The sequence below is a fragment of the Asterias amurensis genome, chromosome 17 (genome assembly GCF_032118995.1).
Source record: "Asterias amurensis chromosome 17, ASM3211899v1".
Classification (NCBI taxonomy): Eukaryota; Metazoa; Echinodermata; class Asteroidea; order Forcipulatida; family Asteriidae; genus Asterias; species Asterias amurensis.
Genome location: NC_092664.1, coordinates 10,896,514 through 10,917,688, shown reverse-complemented (window position 1 = coordinate 10,917,688; position 21,175 = coordinate 10,896,514). Strand labels below are relative to the sequence as shown.

General features: G+C 38.5%; 1 protein-coding gene across 1 annotated transcript in view; it reads right to left on the bottom strand.

Moving 5' to 3' along the window:
* LOC139949551 (MFS-type transporter SLC18B1-like) overlaps window positions 1-21,137 on the bottom strand; it is a 27,666-nt gene extending 6,529 nt beyond the window's left edge. Inside the window, exons 1-9 of the mRNA XM_071947930.1 lie at window positions 20,835-21,137; window positions 15,349-15,676; window positions 13,222-13,317; window positions 12,287-12,360; window positions 11,807-11,954; window positions 8,812-8,880; window positions 5,080-5,167; window positions 2,909-3,045; window positions 1,096-1,194 (exon numbers count right to left, since the gene is read on the bottom strand). Of these exons, the coding sequence (XP_071804031.1) occupies window positions 1,096-1,194; window positions 2,909-3,045; window positions 5,080-5,167; window positions 8,812-8,880; window positions 11,807-11,954; window positions 12,287-12,360; window positions 13,222-13,317; window positions 15,349-15,672 (1,035 nt within the window). The 5' untranslated portion in view covers window positions 15,673-15,676; window positions 20,835-21,137. The remainder of the gene's footprint in view (window positions 1-1,095; window positions 1,195-2,908; window positions 3,046-5,079; window positions 5,168-8,811; window positions 8,881-11,806; window positions 11,955-12,286; window positions 12,361-13,221; window positions 13,318-15,348; window positions 15,677-20,834) is intronic.
* Between the last annotated feature and the right edge of the window lie 38 nt (window positions 21,138-21,175).

Here is a 21,175-nt window from a genome sequence, read left to right as displayed (position 1 = left end):
TGGTGTCGCGCAATTTGCTGCCGATCGGACCAGGAACCTCTCCCCATTACTCGTCACCATGCAAGTAAGGTTTTATGCTAATAATTATCTTGAGTAATTACCAATAGTGTCCACTGCCTTTTAGGATACAATAAGAATAATAATTAGCAGGATTTATACAGGGCCCAACATCAAACCAGTCAGTGAGCGCTTAACAATATTAAAATGAATCAGGGAAAGCAACAATACTTGATAAAAAATATAGCAGACAATTCACAATGATAAAAATACAAGATATATAAGACAGCACGTCAATATTTAAAAGTACGGGAAGCTCCACCATCAGAGTAAAAAACTCTGGTCAGTAACACCAGAGCTTAAGTTCGCGGTCTGAACCACTCGGCCATGTCACACCCCAAGAGAAAATGCAAAAACAAAATTGGACTGTTGCAAATGGTATGTGTTCCATTCAAATTTACAAAGGTAAGAAAATATAAATCATCCACAAATGGGTAAAAGCATACATTTTAGAAATACACACAAGTAAGAGCATACTAAAGAAATAAGAAATATTAACAATTAAAGGGTTAAAGCATGCATCAAATACACAAACACACAAAAGCATAGGAAGGGAGAGAGTTTGAAGTTGGAGTGTTGGTAGATTGTAACCATGTGTTTGTCATTAAAGACAGTGGACACTATTGGTAATTGTCAAAGCCCAGTCTTCTCATTTGATGTATCTCATTATATACATAAAATAACAAACCTGTGAACATTTTAGCCCAATCGGTCGTCGAAGTTGCGAGATAATAATGAAAGAAAACCACCCTTGTCACACGGAGTTGTGTGCATTCAGATGCTTGATTTGAAAGCAGTTCTAAATTTGAGGTCTTGAAAATTACTTCTTTCTCAAAAACTACTCCACTTCAGAGGGATCCGTTTCTCACAACATGTTTTATACTACCAACCTGTCCCCATTACTCGTTACCAAGAAAGGTTTCGTGCTAACAATTATTTTGAGTAATTACCAATATAGTGTCCACTATAGCCTTTAAACTCATTGCATCCTTTGGTAAATCCATTTATTGTTTTTTATTACATCAAACTGGTTGTTACCTTCTTGTCAGCAATATAACCCCATAATACTGCAGAGATTCCATAGGTTGCCCCATAGCTGAGGAACACCAGACCTATTTGATCTACCGTTAAGCCCAGCTGTAAAGGAGAGGAACAGTAAACAAGGTAGTAGGATGATTATTTAAAGTTTGTCAATATTATAATGATATCAATATAATATAATGCATAGGGTAGGTGGCCTTAGCTTTCGATCCAAACCGGACCTTCTTCAGAGGCATAAAACAAGTACAAACAAATACATATCCATTTATAGAAAAAGAGAGGGGAAAGGGATTGAGGGAAGGATCCAGGAAAAAGCGGGAAAATACCAGCCAATCAAAGTTTCTATTTCAGAAACAATATTGGTGGCTATGAACCAATAGGAGTGAAGTGGCGAGGACAAAGGATGTTTAGTATGAAAGGATGGGTTACTGGACCATAAAAGTGGTAAATGTATTGTTCGACAACAATGCAAGGAGACATGAAAGGGTAGGATTAGAGAGCAAGTTGCATCATGATGATAAGAATAGCAAGATCAAAGGTATGATGATTTTAAAAAATAGGTATGAGGGACCTGTGGAAAAAGGGGGGTTACTTACATCAGATAGTTATAGTGATGAATTTATAAAAACAATTTAAAAGAAATTCATTAATATTTTATGTACAGAATATATACAACATATAAGTTCTCAGGCAGGAGTGAAGTGGAGGGTACCAACCATGATTTCAATATAATTGTATCAACAGTTTACCATGTCACAGACATATTTTGTAGTAATTATTTATCTATTGCCTAGTCTCACTCATGAATTCCTTTTGTTTGTTTGTGTACGTTTTTGTGTAACTTGTCCTTGTCTTTACGGAGGAGGAAAAAAAAAAACTTTTGCTTTTTCCTACATGTTAATGTCAAACTCTTTTCTATTTATTGTTAAAGGATTTGGGTACCTTTTCAAGATGTCCATAGATTTACATTAAACTTACAGGGTTTGAAGATAATGATTGTGGAAAGCTTCCCTTCAAATATTACTTACTGAGGTGCTGTAGTTTTTAAGAAATGAGTAAAACAATGTCATGAAAACATGTTTGTAAATTATTAAAATAATTTTCGTCTCATGAGACAAAAATTTTTTTCATTAATTGTTTTACTCATTTCCCAAAAACTACAGCACCTCACCATGTAATATTTTCAGGGAAGCTTTCTACTATCATTATCTTCAAACTGTGTAAGTTTAGTGTAAATCTGTGGACAATGTGTTTTTGTCCTACAAAAGTTACATAGACCCTTTAACTGGATTAAGTTTTCCTTAGTACAAGTTATTATATTTTTTCTGAACAATGTTATCACAATGTATTGATTGATGTTGAGTTGACATTAAATTAATCTATCACAAAAAAAAAAAAATATTACAACACTGTACAATTACAAAACCATGGAACACCAAACAAACAAACAAACAAACAGACACATAAAAAAACTTTAAAAAAACGCAACAACACTCCAACAGACAAAAAAGGTACTGATATATAGGCAAGTTTATCAAGACGATACAATAAAATTCAACAGTGAATTAAACACGGTGAAATTTTCAGTTTAATTCAGTGTCTACTTGTTGGGAAAACAGTAACAAATTGCCTCTGTATTTTTATCAAATACATCTAAGCCAATCCACATTGCTTGAGGTGACAGCGAGTACCAATCACACTCTCTCTCTCTCTCTCTCAAGGACACCGGGACTAACACTCTGCTGGTCAGAAATACCAGAGCTTAACCGCCCGGCCACGATACACTACAAAAATCGGCTAAAATTCATACCTTTTTGAGGTGAGGTGAGAGAGTTGGGTCCATAAATCCCAGCGACACTGAGCCGACTAACACAGCTAGCATCACAACCCAGATATCTGGTATACTAAGAACTTGCCTCATTGAGCCTGGCTTGTCATGCCTTGTTCCTACATAAAGCAGAAAGTGTAGGTTGTTATTATTACTATTATTTATTTGACCAAATTAAACATGAATCCAAATGACACTGAGCCCACTAAACGCAGCTAGCATCACAACCCAGATAGCTGGTATACATAGAAGTTGCCTCATTGAGCCTGGCTTGTCATGCCTTGTTCCCACATAAAGCAGAAAGTGTAGGTTGTTAATTTAAGACGAAAAAGAATTTCTCACAAATGTATGCTTATGATATAAAGCCAAGCTAAAGCTCAGGCAACTCCTAGTACATCCCAATGACAAGATCGAAAAAGAACAGAAATGCGGCGTGGTTTACGAAATTCCATGCCAGCCAAGCCAATTATCCTACATAGGGGAAACAGGGAGAGGATTCGGTACTCAGTTCGAAGATTACAAAACAGAAGTCAACAAACTAACATCCGGCACCATGACGGAGCAAAAAAAAATCAACCCAGTAGAAAAAGAAACCAAACCGGCTATAACAGAACACGCTAGGGACAAAAAGTCATGAGTAGGGCGGACAGTGCAATTTTACATAGAGAGGGAGACAAATTTAAACAGGTGGATTAAGGAAAGTCTTTGGATAAGGAGACTGATCTACTCTCAACAGAGACGAGGGAGGGTACGAACTGTCACACATATGGGACCCCCTCATACCCCAAGTTCCAACCCGGGGGAGGACACAATCGGCCAAACCACCATCCAGTGGCCGAAGCAGGCAACAGCGCCACCAGCCGACTGGTGGTGCCTCGTTCTGAGGATGACTAGTGATACTAGTCGAAACCTAAACAAAATTACGCATTTGGCTGTGTTTCATAGAAAATTCATTTATTAAGTTGATATAAAGCCACTGGACACCTTTGGTAATTGTCAAAGACCAGTCTTCTCCCTTAATCCTGTTCATTAATCTTCTCCTGTTAATTAAAAAAAAAAAAAAAGAATTTCTCACAAAATGTATGCTTATGATATAAAGCCACTGGACACCTTTGGTAATTGTCAAAGACCAGTCTTCTCTCTTAATCCTGTTCATTAATCTTCTCCTGTTAATTAAAAAAAAAAAAAAAGAATTTCTCACAAAATGTATGCTTATGATATAAAGCCACTGGACACCTTTGGTAATTGTCAAAGACCAGTCTTCTCCCTTGGCGTACATGTATCTCAACATATGCTTACGAAAAATTGCGAAAATTTGAACTCAATTGGTCGTTGAAGCTGTGAGAGAATAATGGAAGAAAAAAACACCCTTGTCCCACAAGTTGTGTGCTTTTAGAATCTTGAATTCGAGACCTCAGCTTAGGTTAGGAACTCATTTTAAAACTACGTTATTTCAGAGGGAGCCATTTCTCACAATGTTTTATACTATCCACAGCTCTCCAGTGCTCATTACCAAGTAAGTTTCATGCTAACAATTAGTGAAGATCACAGAGCAATGTTCTCACACAATTGTTTGGTTGTTTATGATTTTAAAGAGCCAATAAAGGATGATCTCAATATTTCAACTATTACCTTTTTATGGCCAAATAGACATCGGAGATACCGGTTAATAACCATTTTACTCTAAAAATTTGTATTTAGTAACAAATAACTCGGGTAAAAAATGCACCCGGCCGCGCGGCTTTTTCAGTCGAGAGTCAAAAACGGCTTATCTATTATAATGACCTCTTGACGCCAGTGACGAGATTCCCCTAATTAGGTGTGAACACAGTTCTCCAGCTTTGGCAAACTCAGGACGCTATTTTCCACACCAAAAAGCCGCCACCGACATATATTTTTCAGAAATTTGTCTAGAAGCGTTCTGTAGAAAAACAATTTTTACCATGTTTTAACATAAGGTAAGAGACTCGTTATATTTTTTTTTATGTTTCCTATGGACTCCAGCTATTAGAAAACTGTAATATCTATATGTTTGAGATCATCCTTTGGCTGTTTTATAAGCAATTTCGCAACAATAACGTTCCCATATTTCTTTTGCAATATATATCTTGACGAAATGTATACAAATGAATTGTTTCTGTTTAAGTACCTACCATGCTCAGGCATTATGAAGTAATTAACGGCCACTATTGCCAAGTCTATTCCGCCCAGCAGTAGAAATGGAAGTTTGAACCCACCAGCCTGGAGAAGAGCAAAACAAACAGGAATATTGTTGACTAAAATAACAACATTTCTATTATTACATATGAAGAATACTAACTTTGGTTTTTCCCATACACATCGATGTGTGTTAGCACTATATATTCAGTACCTTGAGCTCTGTGAAAAACATCCCAGGCATATTTCTCAGTTGGGATTCGAACCTTTGTACATTGTAATTCTAAAGCAGTGTCTTACCAACTAGACCACTGTGTATTGCCCAGTAGCTAGAGGCAGTTCAAACCCTATATTTTGAGCAGTGGGTACCACAACGATTTAGTTGATGAAAGTTTTGCATCGAGGATAAAATTAATATTAATTTTGGTTTTTCCCATACACATCGATGTGTGTTAGCACTGTATACTCAGTACTTTCCCAAACTTTGTAAACAAAATCACAGGCATATTACTCGGGTGGGATTCAAACCCTTGACCTTTGCAACTCTGGAGCAGTGTCTTACTAACTAGACTACCGAGATTGCCAGGTACATGTAGCGAGAGGCAGTTCGAACCCCAAAGGCAGTTTTAAAAATCTGGACCAGCCAGTGAAAATTTGATACAATTCTTCATACATTAACAGTTAAAAGGAAACTATATAGAAGAATACAACTTTAAAAGATTATATAAATATAATAACTGTAGCTCGCAAGCCTGAGGAAACCCGTTAACAATTCTGCTTGGTTAACCCTATATAGGACTCTTCCTCTGTACACAGAGTCCTAACTATTAGGCCTGTTTCTGGGGCGGAAAATTTTCAAAGCTTCATAACTCAAATATTACCTGCAACATGCCACTAGTTTCAACAAATTTACCTTTCATGGCGACATACTTTTTTCTGCGGTGGGTTTTGGTCCTCATATATTCCACACAAATCCGTCATTTTTGTGAAATAATGCAGCTCCCAACGTTAACAAATTCCTGTTTTGATCGCTTTCTCACAGTGTTGTCTGCTGCCGTGCGTATGCGTATACATTCGTGTGCAAGACGCAAGATGCAAGACGCATGAATTATTGGTCACCATATCTTGACTGCACAGTGTTAACACGCAACCGCAAGATTTGCGCGTTGTGCATGTTGAGTCAACACGGCAGCCTGTGAGAATTAACAAAAACGGGAATTTCTTTACGTTGGGAGCTGCATTATTTCATAAAAATGATGAATTTGTGAACAATTTAACATGACGACCAAAACCCACCTCAGAAAAATATATGCTGCCATGGACTGTGAATCTGTTGAAATTTGTGGTTTCATGCAGGTAAGATTTGAGTTATGAAGCTTTGAAAATGTTCAGCCCCAGAAACTGACCCTGTTATCCAGGACGTCACTGTAGTATAATACGAAAGTGTAAGCCCGCCAGGGCATAAGGTTAACCCCTCTAAGTGTTCTGATATCTTGTAAGTGCATTTACAATGGGACATACACAATTATAATGGCCCTGTGATGAGAACATGTGAACAAAAACTTAAAACTATTTTCAAACCACATACCAGACAAAAATGACATGTGATTAAAGGGACAAGTTGCCTTGGATCGGGCGAGTTGGTCTATGAAGAGCATTTAGAACCATTTGTTACAAAATGCATATGGGTAGAAAGATGTTTTAAAAGTAGAAATATAATGATCCACACAAATGTGATTCGAAGTTGCACAGTTTTCCTGTTACAGTACTTTGCGAACCAACACTGTCGGCCATTTAGTGGAGTAAAAAATTTGACTCTATAAAATGGCGTGCCGTGTTCGTTCACAACGTATAAAGAAAACCATGCAATTTCGAGGCATGTTTGTGTAGATCATTATATTCTACATTTAAAACATCTCTCCAAGCAATGCATTTTTTCAACAAACGGTTTCAAAGGCCTTTCATAGACCAAATCTCGCGATCCAAGGCAATGTTTCGCTTTAATTGTGAAGTGGTGCAACGCATATTGTATAGTCTTTCTCCAGGGGTCAACAAAGCTAACTGGATTTTTATGGTGCACCAGCCATAGCCTTGAAAAATTTGCCTGTAGACGCATACCTAGAGGGCATGTAAAACCCAGGGGTGAGAGTTCATTCATTCATTCAACAAACGTCTATTCCATACTCTTGTTGGAAAAAAAAACAATGGTGAGAGTTATTACTGGTAACAAAAAAGTCTGAAACTTGGGTACAATAAGGGAATCAATGTGTGGTGGAAAGGTTTTTAAACCCAATGAGGCCTGGTTCTTGATAATTTTACCGAGACGAAGTCGAGGTAAACTATCAAGAACCAGGCCTCGGTGGGTTTAAACCACTAGTTGAAAACCGATTCAACACACTTTGATTCCCATTCATAAATATCTTTTTGGTAAACAAAACACCAATACTTTTTGGCCAAAAGGTAAAATAAATGCAAAAATTTATTGTTCAATGAGTTCTTTCAACACGAACACCCCTCCAGCTATGAAATGGTAAGGCCCTTGGGTAAACAACTGTTTCAGCCATTGCTCTCCACCAACAGGAATGAAAAAAAACTGTCTTACATGTACGTATATAAGCACAGGTGCAAGCGTGCGTGTCATGTCCATGTTTCAACACTTTTTACTGGTGTTATATCATCCGTTTAAACAACCCCTCGTGATGCCCTCTCGACCAATCAGAATGGATAAACTGTAATGAATACAAATTCTAACATTAAAGCCATTGGACCCTTTCGGTACAGAAAAAAAGTTCACAGATTTACAAATAATTTACAGGGTTTACAGAAGGTAATGGTGAAAGACTTCTCTGGAAATATTAGTCCATGAAATGCTTTACTTTTTGAGAAAACGGTAAAACAATATAAATTCTCGTTAACGAGAATTACGGATTTGTTATAAACACATGTCATGACACGGCGAAACGCGCGAAAACAGGAGTGGGTTTTCCCGTTATTTTCTCCCGACTCCAATGTCCGATTGAGCCTAAATTTCCACAGGATTGTTATTTTATATATAAGTTGTGATACACGAAGTGTGGGACTTGGACAATACTGTTTACCGAAAGTGTATAATGGCTTTAAGCTGAAATGATGGAATTTCCACGAAACTAGAAATTAACTATAAATGAGAGTAAGCTTGCGTGTACAACCATGTAAATTCTCTTTAGAAACGAGTTGGTTTATTTGGTATTGACATTTCAAACACATTTCAATCAGTTTCAGTTAAAGGCAGTGGACACCATTGGTAATTACTCAAAATAATAATCAGCATAAAACCTTACTTGATTTTATGGCAAGTAATGGGGAGAGGTTGATAGTATAAAACATTGTGAGAAACAGCTCCCTCTGAAGTATTGTAGTTTTTGAGAAAGAAGTAATTTTCTACCAATTTGATTTTGAGACCTCAAGTTTAGAATTTGAGGTCTCGAAATCAAGCATCTGAAAGCACTCAACTTTGTGTGACTAGGGTGTTTTTTGTCTGTCATTATTAATTTGCAAATTTGATGACCAATTGAGCTCAAACTTTCACAGGTTTGTTATTTTATGCATAAATTGAGATACTCCAAGTGAGAAGACTGGTCTTTGACAATTACCAATAGTGTCCAGTGTCTTTAGTCAGTTTGCTAGTGCAGCTTCCAGTCCAACAGAAACCCAACAAAGAGCGATTAGTACATGTAGCTGATACTTACTGAATATAAAAGTCCACCCAGTGCAGGTCCTATCATGAATCCAATGCCAGACATCATTTCAATTATACTCTGAAAAAAATAAAATTGAAAAAAATAACAACATCTAACCAAAGTATAGACAAGTAATAAACAATTAAGAAAACTGCCAGTGTAGCTATTATATTTTTTTTGGAATGAACAAAGTATTATTTTCAGGACTTTTGCTTCAAGACAGTGGACACTATTGGTAATTGTCAAAGACCAGGGGCCAATTTCATAGAGATGCTTAAGCAAACAAGTTGCTCTTAAAGGAACACGTTGCCTTGGATCGGTCGAGTTGGTCTTTGAAAAGCGTTTGTAACCGTTTTTTATAAAATGCATATGGTTAGAAAGATGTTGTAAAAGTAGAATACAATGATCCACACAAACATGCCTCGAAATTGCGTGGTTTTCCTTTTACCTCGTCGACTAACACGTCGGCCATTTATGGTGGTCAAAATTTTGACACTATAAATGGCCGACCGTGTTAGTTCGCACAGTAGAAGGAAAACCACGCAATTTCGAGGCAAACTTGTGAGGATCATTGTATTCTACTTTTAAAACATCTTTCCAACCATATGCATTTTATAAAAAATGGTTACAAACGCTTTTGTTTTGACCAACTCGTCCGATCAAAGGCAACGTGTTCCTTTAAGCAAACAAGTTGCTCTTAAAACATGAAAATAGCTCGCTTATTTTACACATGTTACTGGCCAACATTTCATGCCATAAACATGTACATTGCTTGTGGTTGGTATTTAGCTGTTGTTTACTTATAACAATGGAGTGGAGTCTTCGCCGGTAATCTGATTTTTCTAGGCAAGGATTTTTTTGCTCTAGCAAAATTTTGTGCATTGGTATCATCAACTATAGGGACCCTCGCTGCTAGAGCAGAATGCATTTGGTTTGTAATTGAAGGGAAAAACACAAGACCACCGGACTTGTGACTAGTCATGAATTTACTGGCATGATGCTAAAATTTTACCCCTGGAAAAGCATCCCCCTAAGATCTGCTTGTCAGGGGGATGACTAGTAATATAGAATCAGATGAACAAAGACGACCAGTGGACATCGGGCCTTATTTCATAGAGCTGCTTAACGGCAAATTTTGTGCTTATACTGTATGATTTCCATTCCATTTCAACTGTGAGCACACAAAATTGCATGTAGCCTTGATCAAGGCGCTACAGCCAGCCGGGACCTGCAAAATCCCAGTCCCCGTCACTGAGTTCCGCCAGCGCACCCCATACATAACACAGTGCATATAATACGTGTACAGCGTATGTACACACACATACCTACTGTATGTATGTACATTACATGTACCATCTGTATGGTACACGTACGGTACATCATGAGTACTTTCTAAGTAGCGCCTTGATGGTTTTGTAACTGCCAAAATTTAGGGCGGAGCTCATTATGGTAATGTTTACTAACAACCCGTTCTCATTGGTTGTTGGTTGACCTATAGACTCTTGCTGCGATGTCAATCACAACGTTCTGCAAGCACACGCACGTGCTCCGACGTAAACAACAAGCCGTGGCTGCTGTGCAAAAAAATGCAATGGCGGCGGGCGAGAGGAAGAAATCCCTACCCTAAAACAAAGTTGTGTAAATCAATGGTGTATAATTTGTAACAGTAGCCTACATCGTGGCACAACTGCAGAAGCTTTCAACAAGATAAAACAACCAAGTTTAATGCACCAATCATGGATTTAGAAATAAGAAGGAAGAAAATGGGACCATACAGTGTGTGAAGTGTGTTTGAGAAAAGTTCAAAAAGTATCAAGGTGTCATGGGTTTCCGGCAATGGCTACTTGGTTAGAATTATGTTGGGCATAGCCCCATCCCCTTGAAGCACTAACATTTAATAAGATTCTGTTTTCCCCATTTCAGACCAGATGAGATAAGAAACCCAGCTGTTTATTTTGTCTACACATATTATGCGTTACGTTTCTCGCAGTAAATCAAAGTTGGGGATCGAAAATAAATTATGTGTTGGTCAAAAACATACCAGACGGTAGAAGATGGCGTGTGGCTGAACAACAACTACAAGTAAAGATCAATTTCATAAACTAACTCTTGCCATACTACTACACTACAACGTTACACTTATAGTAAAGCAGCTTCCCATTCAGGGACAAATCTACCAGCTACATTGTACTGATGCTAGTCCTCGTGTTATAATGAAACGCAAGACAACGGGGCCAAGGAACCCCTCCTCACTTTCAAGTTTTTTGACACCGTACCGACCGAGCGAGGCTTGTCCGGCTCACATCGGTAGCCCGTGTACCGTCCCGGCAGCGCATTCAGACCCATTATACATCATAGTGACACCACGCTCATGTCCATACAGCTAGCGTACAGCGTTACACACACAAACATACACACATGGACGTGGCATGATTGCTAGCAGTAATACGTCATTCTCAATCGCGCTTGTGATTGGCCAATGTTTAGAATGACATGCCCAGATCATGCACGCCCTTTTATCGGAATTCCGATAAAGCTGTTACAGACCCATCAAGGCTGTTGTTTGAGCCATGTGTGCGAGGTTGAAAGTAGAAAGACACGACCGTACTCACGACTTCGCTATACTGTTCTCACTGTACAATGTACTGTACATACAATGTACTGTATACATGTACATTGTTCGTGTATGCACAGCGTGCAGACTGCCGAATCGCGCCGGGCCGGGGCACACTACGCCAACAGCCTTGAGTCAAGGCTAAATTGCATGCTAAACTTCCGGTGCTTACTGCACGAAATTGAATTACATTTAACAATACAAATCCATGGTGAATGCACAAAATGGCCGCCTAATTTTTTTGCTAACCTGAAAACTTTAGCAAACTTTTATACTACAGACAGCCTGGAAAGTTGCTCACCAATAAGCCGGGCGAAGAATTTGGTCCATATATACACGACATAAAGACGTCCAGTGCAGACATAACAGTTTATCGAAAAGGCAACTTACCGTTGCCGTTCCCACATTGTCAGGGAAGGCGTGAGCAACAATGGCCGTAGATGCTGTTAAACTGGCAGCAGCTCCTATACCCTCGAAGGCACGAAGAATAAAGGCAAAAGCAACAAACGTCTCTTTGGTCGGCATTTCATCTAAAAGCCTACAAAGTTGGGTTATAAAAAAAATGGCATTAATGGACCAATTTGATAACTTGTCAAAGACGAGGGCCCGATTTTATGGCTCTGCTTATCACCAAATTCTGCGCTAATGATCACCATTCTCCGCTTACGTGCAGGTGCCAAATTTCTGCACTATTTGGCTGTGTAGATGTAGAATGCCTAGTAACGTAAAATACGCACGCGCACAAGCCACAATTTATTTTGCTTACAGACTTTATGAAATTGGGAACTGGTTTCCACTTATTCAAGCTTAGCGTTAATAGATGTTTTCGCTAAGCACCTTAGACTGCTTTAGGCCATTGGTTCTGCTCACCCGTATAATATGTTACACCCTCCTGCCAGAAAGGACCCTGCCAAGAACATGAATCGAGCTCGAACAAGAGGTAGCTGGAATAAAAGCAAAACCATCTCAAATTAGAACTTTGAAACTGCTTAAAGGCAGTGGACACAATAATTATTAGCGTAAAACCTTTCTTTGTGACGAGTAATGGGGAGAGGTTAATGGTATAAAACATTGTGAGAAATGGCTCCCTCTGAAGTGCCATAGTTTTCGAGAAAGAAGTAGTTTTCCATGAATTTGATTTCATGACCTCAAGTTTAGAATTTGAGGTCTCGAAATCAACTATCTAAACGCACACAACTTCGTGTGACAAGGGTATTTTTTTTCGTTCATTATTATCTCGCAAGTGCGATGAACGATTGAGCTCAAATTTTCGCAGGTTTGTCATTTTATGCATATGTTGAGATACACCAACTGTATAGACTAGTCTTTGACAATTACCAATAGTGTCCACTGTCTTTAATACCAACTCAAATCTTCTAAGCCACACCAATTGCTTTCTTCAAGACCTGGTCTGATACTTCCAAAGGTAACAAAGGCTATTGCCTATTTGCCCCCCCCCCCCACCCCATATCAATGCCAATAATACATTAAACATTGAATACAAATGCAATGCACAGTAGCAAAGACTGGGGGAAAAAAGACAGCAGATGTTCAAAAATTATTTAACAAGCAAATCACAATGTATATTACCACAAAAAAACTTTTTAAGATAGAAAGCTTATGTCTTTGAACATTTATCCAATAACGAGTCCAACTAAATCAACGGTTCTGAAAGTAAACACCTGTTCTTATACTGGCGAATAAAGACGGTGAACCAGACAGTGAACCAGACTACCCCCGGTGTTCTTGGTTTGATTGGCCTGTATATTGCCCGTGAGTTTTGTAAAGAAGTAGGATGTACTTACAATTTTGCCGAAAAGCGGGGAAAAAAGAAAAGCTAACAGCGAGAAGACACTAAAGATGAAGCCTACAGTAGATGAAGACAAACCTCTATGTTCAGCCTGGGGGAAAATATAAAGACTGTTAAAGGGTGTTAAAGCCATTGGACACTTTCATTACAGAAAAAAAAAATTAAAAGTTCACAGATTTACAAATAACTTACAGGGTTTACAGAAGGTAATGTTGAAAGACTTCTCTTGAAATATTATTCCATGAAATGCTTTACTTTTTGAGAAAACATTAAAACAATAGCAATTCTCAATATCGAGAATTACGGATTTATTTTAAACACATGTCATGACACGGCGAAACAAGGGTGGGTTTTCCCGTTATTTTCTCCCGATTCCGATGACCGATTGAGCCTAAATTTTCACAGGTTTGTTATTTTATATAGAAGTTGTGATACACGAAGTGTGGGCCTTGGACAATACTGTTTACCGAAAGTGTCCAATGGCTTTAACACGCATGGCATGGTTCACTTATAAGCACTGGGGTCGATTTCACAAAGAGTTAGGACTAGTCCTAACTTAGGACTAGTCCTAGAAGATATACAAATTGCATGGGTAGTCCTAAGTTAGGACGAGTAACTGGTCCTAACTTGAGATAAGACTATTCCTAACTCTTTGTGAAATCCACCCCAGGACACCTTTGGTATTGTCAAAGACCAGTATTCTCACTTGGGGTGTATCCCAACGTACATGTATGCATGAAAAAAAAAAAACTTGTGAAATTTTGGGCTCAACTGGTCATCGAATTTGCAAGGAAATAATTAAAGGAAAAACACCCTTGTTGAACAAATGTGTGTGCTTTCTGATGCCTAATAAAAGGCTTCAGGCCTGAAGTCTTTTATTATTTGAGTGAGAACTTACCTCTTTCTCAAAACCATGTTACTTCAGAGGGAGCCGTTTCTCACAATAATTTTTAATACTAAGATACAGACAGCCTGACAGACAGACAGAATCCTTGCATTTTACGCGAAATGCTTCATGGACGCTGAGCTCACGGGCACATTTTTACGTACAAAAACCAGCTATCAGCCAGTCACTTGCCTCCTTTGACCCCAGGTGCTTTTTGACCCCAGTGAGCCTAGTGAGGGCGCTTTTTTGTGCGATTGTTGTCACATGCAATAATAACAACAATAATAATTTCTTATAATAGCGCATTTCACAATAACTGTCTCAATGCGCTTTACATTAGTCTCCAGGTACCAATTTCATAGCGCTGCTTAGTGGCCGATTTTGTGCTTACTGTCCGATTTCTATTTCATTGCGCTGCTAACCGTAAGCACACGAAAAGGCATGCTAACCTTCCGGTGCTTACCACACAAAAATAAATTACGTCACAATGCAAATCCATGGAAAACGCGCAATATGGCCGACCAATTTTTCTGCTAACCTGTGAAATACGCTAAGGCTTAAGCCAATTTTTCTGCTACAGTAAGAACGCAAATTTGCTTACCGTTAAGCAGCGCTATGAAATTGGGCCCTGGTCATTGGGCCAATAACATCCCTGTAATCTTAATCAGCTCCATATGGGGAGTACAAGCTGGCCTACCGATTATAGTGCTCCCAAGACTTTTTCATTCACAATATCAAACCCTCGTTGGTACCCATTTATACCCCTGGGTGAAAAGAAGGAATCAGAGTAAAGTATCTTGTGCAAGGACACAAGTGACATGACCAGGATTCCAACCCACACTCCGATGACTTAACCACCAGAATTTGAATTTGATGCTCTTAACCACTCAGCCATGACATCCTATAAACATGCAAGGTGTCTGGTAGACCTTTCTTTTGCTGATAAACGAATCGCCTTGGTTGGCATAGTCGGCCGAACGTTGGTAAAACACTAAATCGTAAAAACAAGATGTTTTAACAAAATTCAACATTTTCTGCAAACTTTCAATTATATAATAATTAATACCTCTCATAATACATGTAATAAGTTGTTTTGTTTTAAACAAAATCAACAAATTTTGTTTCATTGCTCCCAAAAATAGCGATCTTTTCTTGATTTGCACTTTCCATAGTTTTCCAATCTGGGTTGACAAAAACTCGGGCTGTGACGTGACTTTGCAAAAGATCTATACTTACCTCAAGGGGGAAGAACGGTGCCATAATGGAGAATGAGGTATTATCTGCTAACGCTGCAAGAGTAGCACTTAAAAATGTGACCTTCTGATTCCAGGTCATCTTGGAAGGAGTAGCCTTATCCTCAACAGAGTGATTGACAGCTGTTTCCTCCAAATGATTGGTCGAACCGATGGCTGTCCTTTGATTGGCAGATGAAGAGGGCGGAGCTTTAGAATTAACATCATCTGATTGGCTGAATGTTACCTCTGTGTCATGAATCCATGAATCTTTCTCGATAACCTGTATATTGTTCACAGCTCCAACACCATTGGCAGTTCTATCCATAGTTCTTTCATATAAAAGCAACACAAAAAACAGAAAAATAATTTAACAACTTCCAACTGTAAAAACTGGCAGGCCTTGAATAATTGTGTTGCACTGTGCTTATGGTGCCCTTTAAAACAATCAATTACAAATTAACATTTCCTTCCTTAAAGGCAGTTGACACTATTGGTAATTGTCAAAGACTAGCCTTCACAGTTGGTGTATCTCAACATATGCATAAAAAAAGACAAACCTGTGAAAATCTTAGCTCAATCGGTCATCGAACTTGCGAGATAATAAAGAAAGAAATAAACACTCTTGGCACACGAAGTTGTGTGTGTTTAGATGGTTGCTTTCGAGACCTCAAGTTCTAAATCTGAGGTCTGGAAATCAAATTCGTGGAACATTACTTCTTTCTCGAAAACTATGGCACTTCAGAGGAAGCCGTTTCTCACAATGTTTTATACCATCAACCTCTCCCCATTACTCATCACCAAGAAAGGTTTTATGCTAATAATTATTTTGAGTAATTACCAACAGTGTCCACTGCCTTTAATGTGTTTTTAGAGGGCAGGTTCTTAAAAGTGACAAAAGTAGGCCACAATGTGGTACACTTATTACTTGTATCAGCTCTACTGCCAAATGGAAACACCACTGTGTGACGAAACTAAAGCTGAAGTTAACGTGCTGGAATACTCATTGAATTCTTCACCTACGGCTAAATAGTGCCGCTGGCTGTTAGTGTTAGATTTAAGTGAGAGAATGAAACAGATTTAGCCAGCGTTTATATTACAGTTACAGGCCGTAACTGCCATGGTTGATCGCACCTTTATCAAAGAAACATGTGGGCGTACTACATCCAGCCTTCCCTTAAATGCTGGAGGCAAAATTATATAACTTTGTTCTCCTTGTTTGCTTGCTGTTGACATCAAGGCCCTTTTTTGTTTACTTTTGTTTGTTTGTTTGTTGTTGTTTTTTCTTTGTTTGTTTGTTTGTTTGTTTGTCGGGGTGTTTGTTTGTTTGTTTATTTGTTTGTTTGTTGGGGTGTTTGTTTCTTTGTTTGCTTGGAAAATCTTCAATCAAGGGAACTTGGCAAACTCCCACGAGGAGACAACAGCCAATCTCTCTTGCATAAATACAAACATCAGAATTTGGGGACTTTTTGTACAAAAAACACGATGTCCACAGATTTACATTAAACTTATACTGTTTGAAGATAATGATAGTAGAAAGCGTACCTTAAGTTATTATTCATAAATAGCTCAGACAGTTTCACTATTCCTATTGGTGGAGAGCGCGTCACATGGGTGTGTATAAACCTATGTTTAATGTAAATCAGTGGACATTGTGTTTTTGGTCCTACAAAAAGTAGACCCTTTAAAGACACTGGACATTATTGGTAATTGTCAAAGACCAGTCTTCTCACTTGTTGTATCTCAACATAATATGCATAAAATAACAAACCTGTGTAAAATTGAGCTCAATTGGTCATCGAAGTTGCAGGATAATAATGAAAGAAAAAATACCATTGTCACACGAAGTTGTGTGCCTTCAGATGCTTGATTTCGAGACCTCAAATTCTAAATCTGAGTTATCAAAATCAAATTCAGGGAAAATTACTTCTTTCTCGAAAACTACATCACATCAGAGGGAGCCGTTCCTCACAATGTTTTATACTATCACCTCTCCCTATTACTCATTACCAAGTAAGGTTTTATGCTAATAAATTATTTTGAGTAGTTACCAATAGTGTCCACTGCATTTAACACTGATTATGAAACGCACAAATAAATACACTGCGATTCAGTAACTAAACGACAATTTATTGATTCTACATAGAAGTGATTGTGAAATCAACAGTTTGCTTTGGGGATTCGAACCCACAATATTGTGATTGCAACTCCTGCAGTCTAACCACTGGAGCACACTTAACTAAACTCAGTGGCGCAATTCCTGCAGTCTAACCACTGGAGCACACTTAACTAAACTCAGTGGCGCAATTCCTGCAGTCTAACCACTGGAGCACACTTAACTAAACTCAGTGGCGCAATTCCTGCAGTCTAACCACTGGAGCACACTTAACTAAACTCAGTGGCGCAATTCCTGCAGTCTAACCACTGGAGCACACTTAACCAAACTCAGTGGCGCAATTCCTGCAGTCTAACCACTGGAGCACACTTAACTAAACTCAGTGGCGCAATTCCTGCAGTCTAACCACTGGAGCACACTTAACCAAACTCAGTGGCGCAATTCCTGCAGTCTAACCACTGGAGCACACTTAACTAAACTCAGTGGCGCAATTCCTGCAGTCTAACCACTGGAGCACACTTAACTAAACTAAGTGGCGCAATTCCTGCAGTCTAACCACTGGAGCACACTTAACCAAACTCAGTGGCGCAATTCCTGCAGTCTAACCACTGGAGCACACTTAACTAAACTCAGTGGCGCAATTCCTGCAGTCTAACCACTGGAGCACACTTAACTAAACTAAGTGGCGCAATTCCTGCAGTCTAACCACTGGAGCACACTTAACCAAACTCAGTGGCGCAATTCCTGCAGTCTAACCACTGGAGCACACTTAACTAAACTCAGTGGCGCAATTCCTGCAGTCTAAACACTGGAGCACACTTAACTAAACTCAGTGGCTTGTAAGGTCTGCATACTGTATCTACCCTAACCCAAACATGGCTGCAAGTATCTAAATCCTTTAGGTGACTTAATATTTTGATACAGATGGTCCCAACATAGCTGGCTGAAGCTTCCTCAATATTGTTGTTTTAATTTATCCACAAAAAGTCACTAAACTTGTTGACAAGTCGTTAAATGTCTGTCCAGGTGATATAACGTTCTGACTCAATCCGCAACTCCTGCGACACAGACCAGTAACAACTTGTCCACATAAGTCACTAGGGTCGTTTGATGTTTGCTCAGATTTTGAAACTGTAATTATATTTGGTTTGCGGTAACACCATCTGTGTATCTACTTAGAGAACTGTCTTGCTTTATTCTACTGCCGCAGAGTAGATAATCAGAGGTTCGGGAGACTTCTCAGTTGTGAAAAGAACTGTCCTGCAAGACAGTTCTCTTTATATCGATAAGAACAAACTCTACCTGGCAAGTAGATACACACATGGTGTTACCGCAAACCAAATATCCATTGATACCTCACCATGCAATGCCTCAAATCCTATTGTAATTAACTGTTTTTATTGGGGGTTTTTCTGTATGATTGCAGTTCATCATTGTTTGTACTTCACCATGTTCACCAGTCCTGTTCCTGTGTGTTTTTGAATATCTTTTTACATTAATAATTAGAATAATATCAATAATAATAATGTTTTTACTATTTAATTATTGTAAATCATGTGCAGTTTGGCCTGTGGGCCACGAAATGTGATACCAATAAAATGAAATGAAATGAAATGAACTTGCCAGGCAAACAAAAGTATACCAAATACAACTTCTGCAGCACAATGAGTGCTGTGTATAATAAAATTATTAACTTTATGAGCAGTACGAATAGTCATGATTTTTCTATTACCCACTGGTTTGGGTTGTCAAGCTATATTTATGGATGCTTTTGTCTGTTGACTACTCATCAAATTCTTAACTGTGTACGGGAAAAAATTAGTGATCCGCTGGCAGATAGCTTAAAACTGAGGCGGATTGCAAGATTCAGCCAGCCTTTATATTTATAGTCTCACTTAAAGGAACATGTTGCCTTGGATCGGTCGAGTTGGTCTGTGAAAAGCGTTTGTTATAATATGCATATGGGTAGAAAGATGCTGTAAAAGTAAAATACAATGATTCACACAAACATGCCTCGAAATGGCACGGTTTTCCTTTTACCTTGTCGACTAACACGGTCGGCCATTTATGGGAGCCAAATTTTTTACTCCCATAAATGGCCGACCGTGCTAGTTCGCACAGTAAAAGGAAAACCACGCAATTTCGAGGCAAACTTGTGTGGATCATTGTATTCTACTTTTAAATTATCTTTCCAACCATATGCATTTTATAACAAATGGTTACAAACGCTTTTTTATAGACCAACTCGTCCGATCCAAGGCAACGTGTTCCTTTGTGGCAGCCCTGGGCCCAATTTCATAGAGCTGCTTAAGCAAAAATTTTTGCTTAAGCAAAAATTTCATTGCTTAGTAAAATCAGATTACCTGGCAAGACTCCACTCAATTGTAATGCTAAGTAAACAACAGCTTAATACTAGTCATAAGCAATGTATATGGCAGGAAATTTTGGCCAGTAACGTGTAAAATAAGCGAGCTATTTTCGTGCTTAAGCAAATTTTTTGCTTAAGCAGCTCTATGACATTGGCCCCTGATTATAGATGCTTGATCGTATCTGCTGATGCTCCAAAGAAATTGCTTACGGCCTACTGGTTTTATCAAAGAAACATTTGGGCTAATGTACATTGCACAAGAAGTTGAAAAATTAAGGACCATCACTCAATGGTAATCTAGTCATAACATTACATCATCGCAAAAAAACGTGTGGGAGTTTTATTTGTAAGAATCAACAACATGTTGCCATTAATTTGTAATTGTCATGGTGTGTAAAAATAAAATGTACATGAAAGTATAGACTTCTTATCAAAGGAAAAAACAGAGCGAACCAAATGCGTGGTCTAACTTTAAAGTAAGAAACTACTTTTTAGTGAAGAATAATTTAGACATGTCAGAACAATGAGGTTCGTTCCACTATTGTCTCCACGAACGAGACGATAGTGGAACAAAACTCATCATACATAGTTCTGGTGAGGTTCGATCGTTCCATTATCGTCTCGTTCGTAAAGACGATAGGCGGTGGAACAAAACTCAGTCATAGTTCTAAATCTAAGACTAACTAAGATTTAAAAGAAGCAAAGTCAACCAGAAGCACACTTCACTTGCTCTGCAGAAAATAATTATTCTTCACTAAGTATAGTTTCTTAGAAGTTCTACACTAGTTCTACATCTAGCTAGGACTTTAGGAGTACACACAGTTGACTCATCCAGTCCTAGCTAAAATGACAGACTAAATCAATACCATTTTCGGAGTAACACATGTTCATTTACCTAGTTGCGATAACGTAACCCTACTGTCCTGCCGTCGGCAGGAGGGTTACGTTATCGCAACTATCATTTACCATGCATTTTTGGCATTACAAAAACAATTCCTTTACTTACATTATGATGTTTCACCTTGCGAAATGTTTGTATTGCAGGGCAAGGAAGAAGCGGTCGCAGTCTCAGTCAGTCTCACCATGTATGGAGTATCTCACATTATTATAATTACAATCAAAACCGTAGAACGAAATGGTGGAATTTACAAGAGGCTTTGATTTTTGACCATGGAGGTACTTCTACCTTCATGCTTTGACATAATAGATAAAGTTGTAGATTGCAGCACCAGCTTGCTGAAGAAGATTTGACTAATTAATTATCAAATTGTGACAGAGATTACACCACCGGCCGGCTAGCTCGTCACACTTCATTCATGCACTTTGTTCCACTTCAGTTGTGCAATA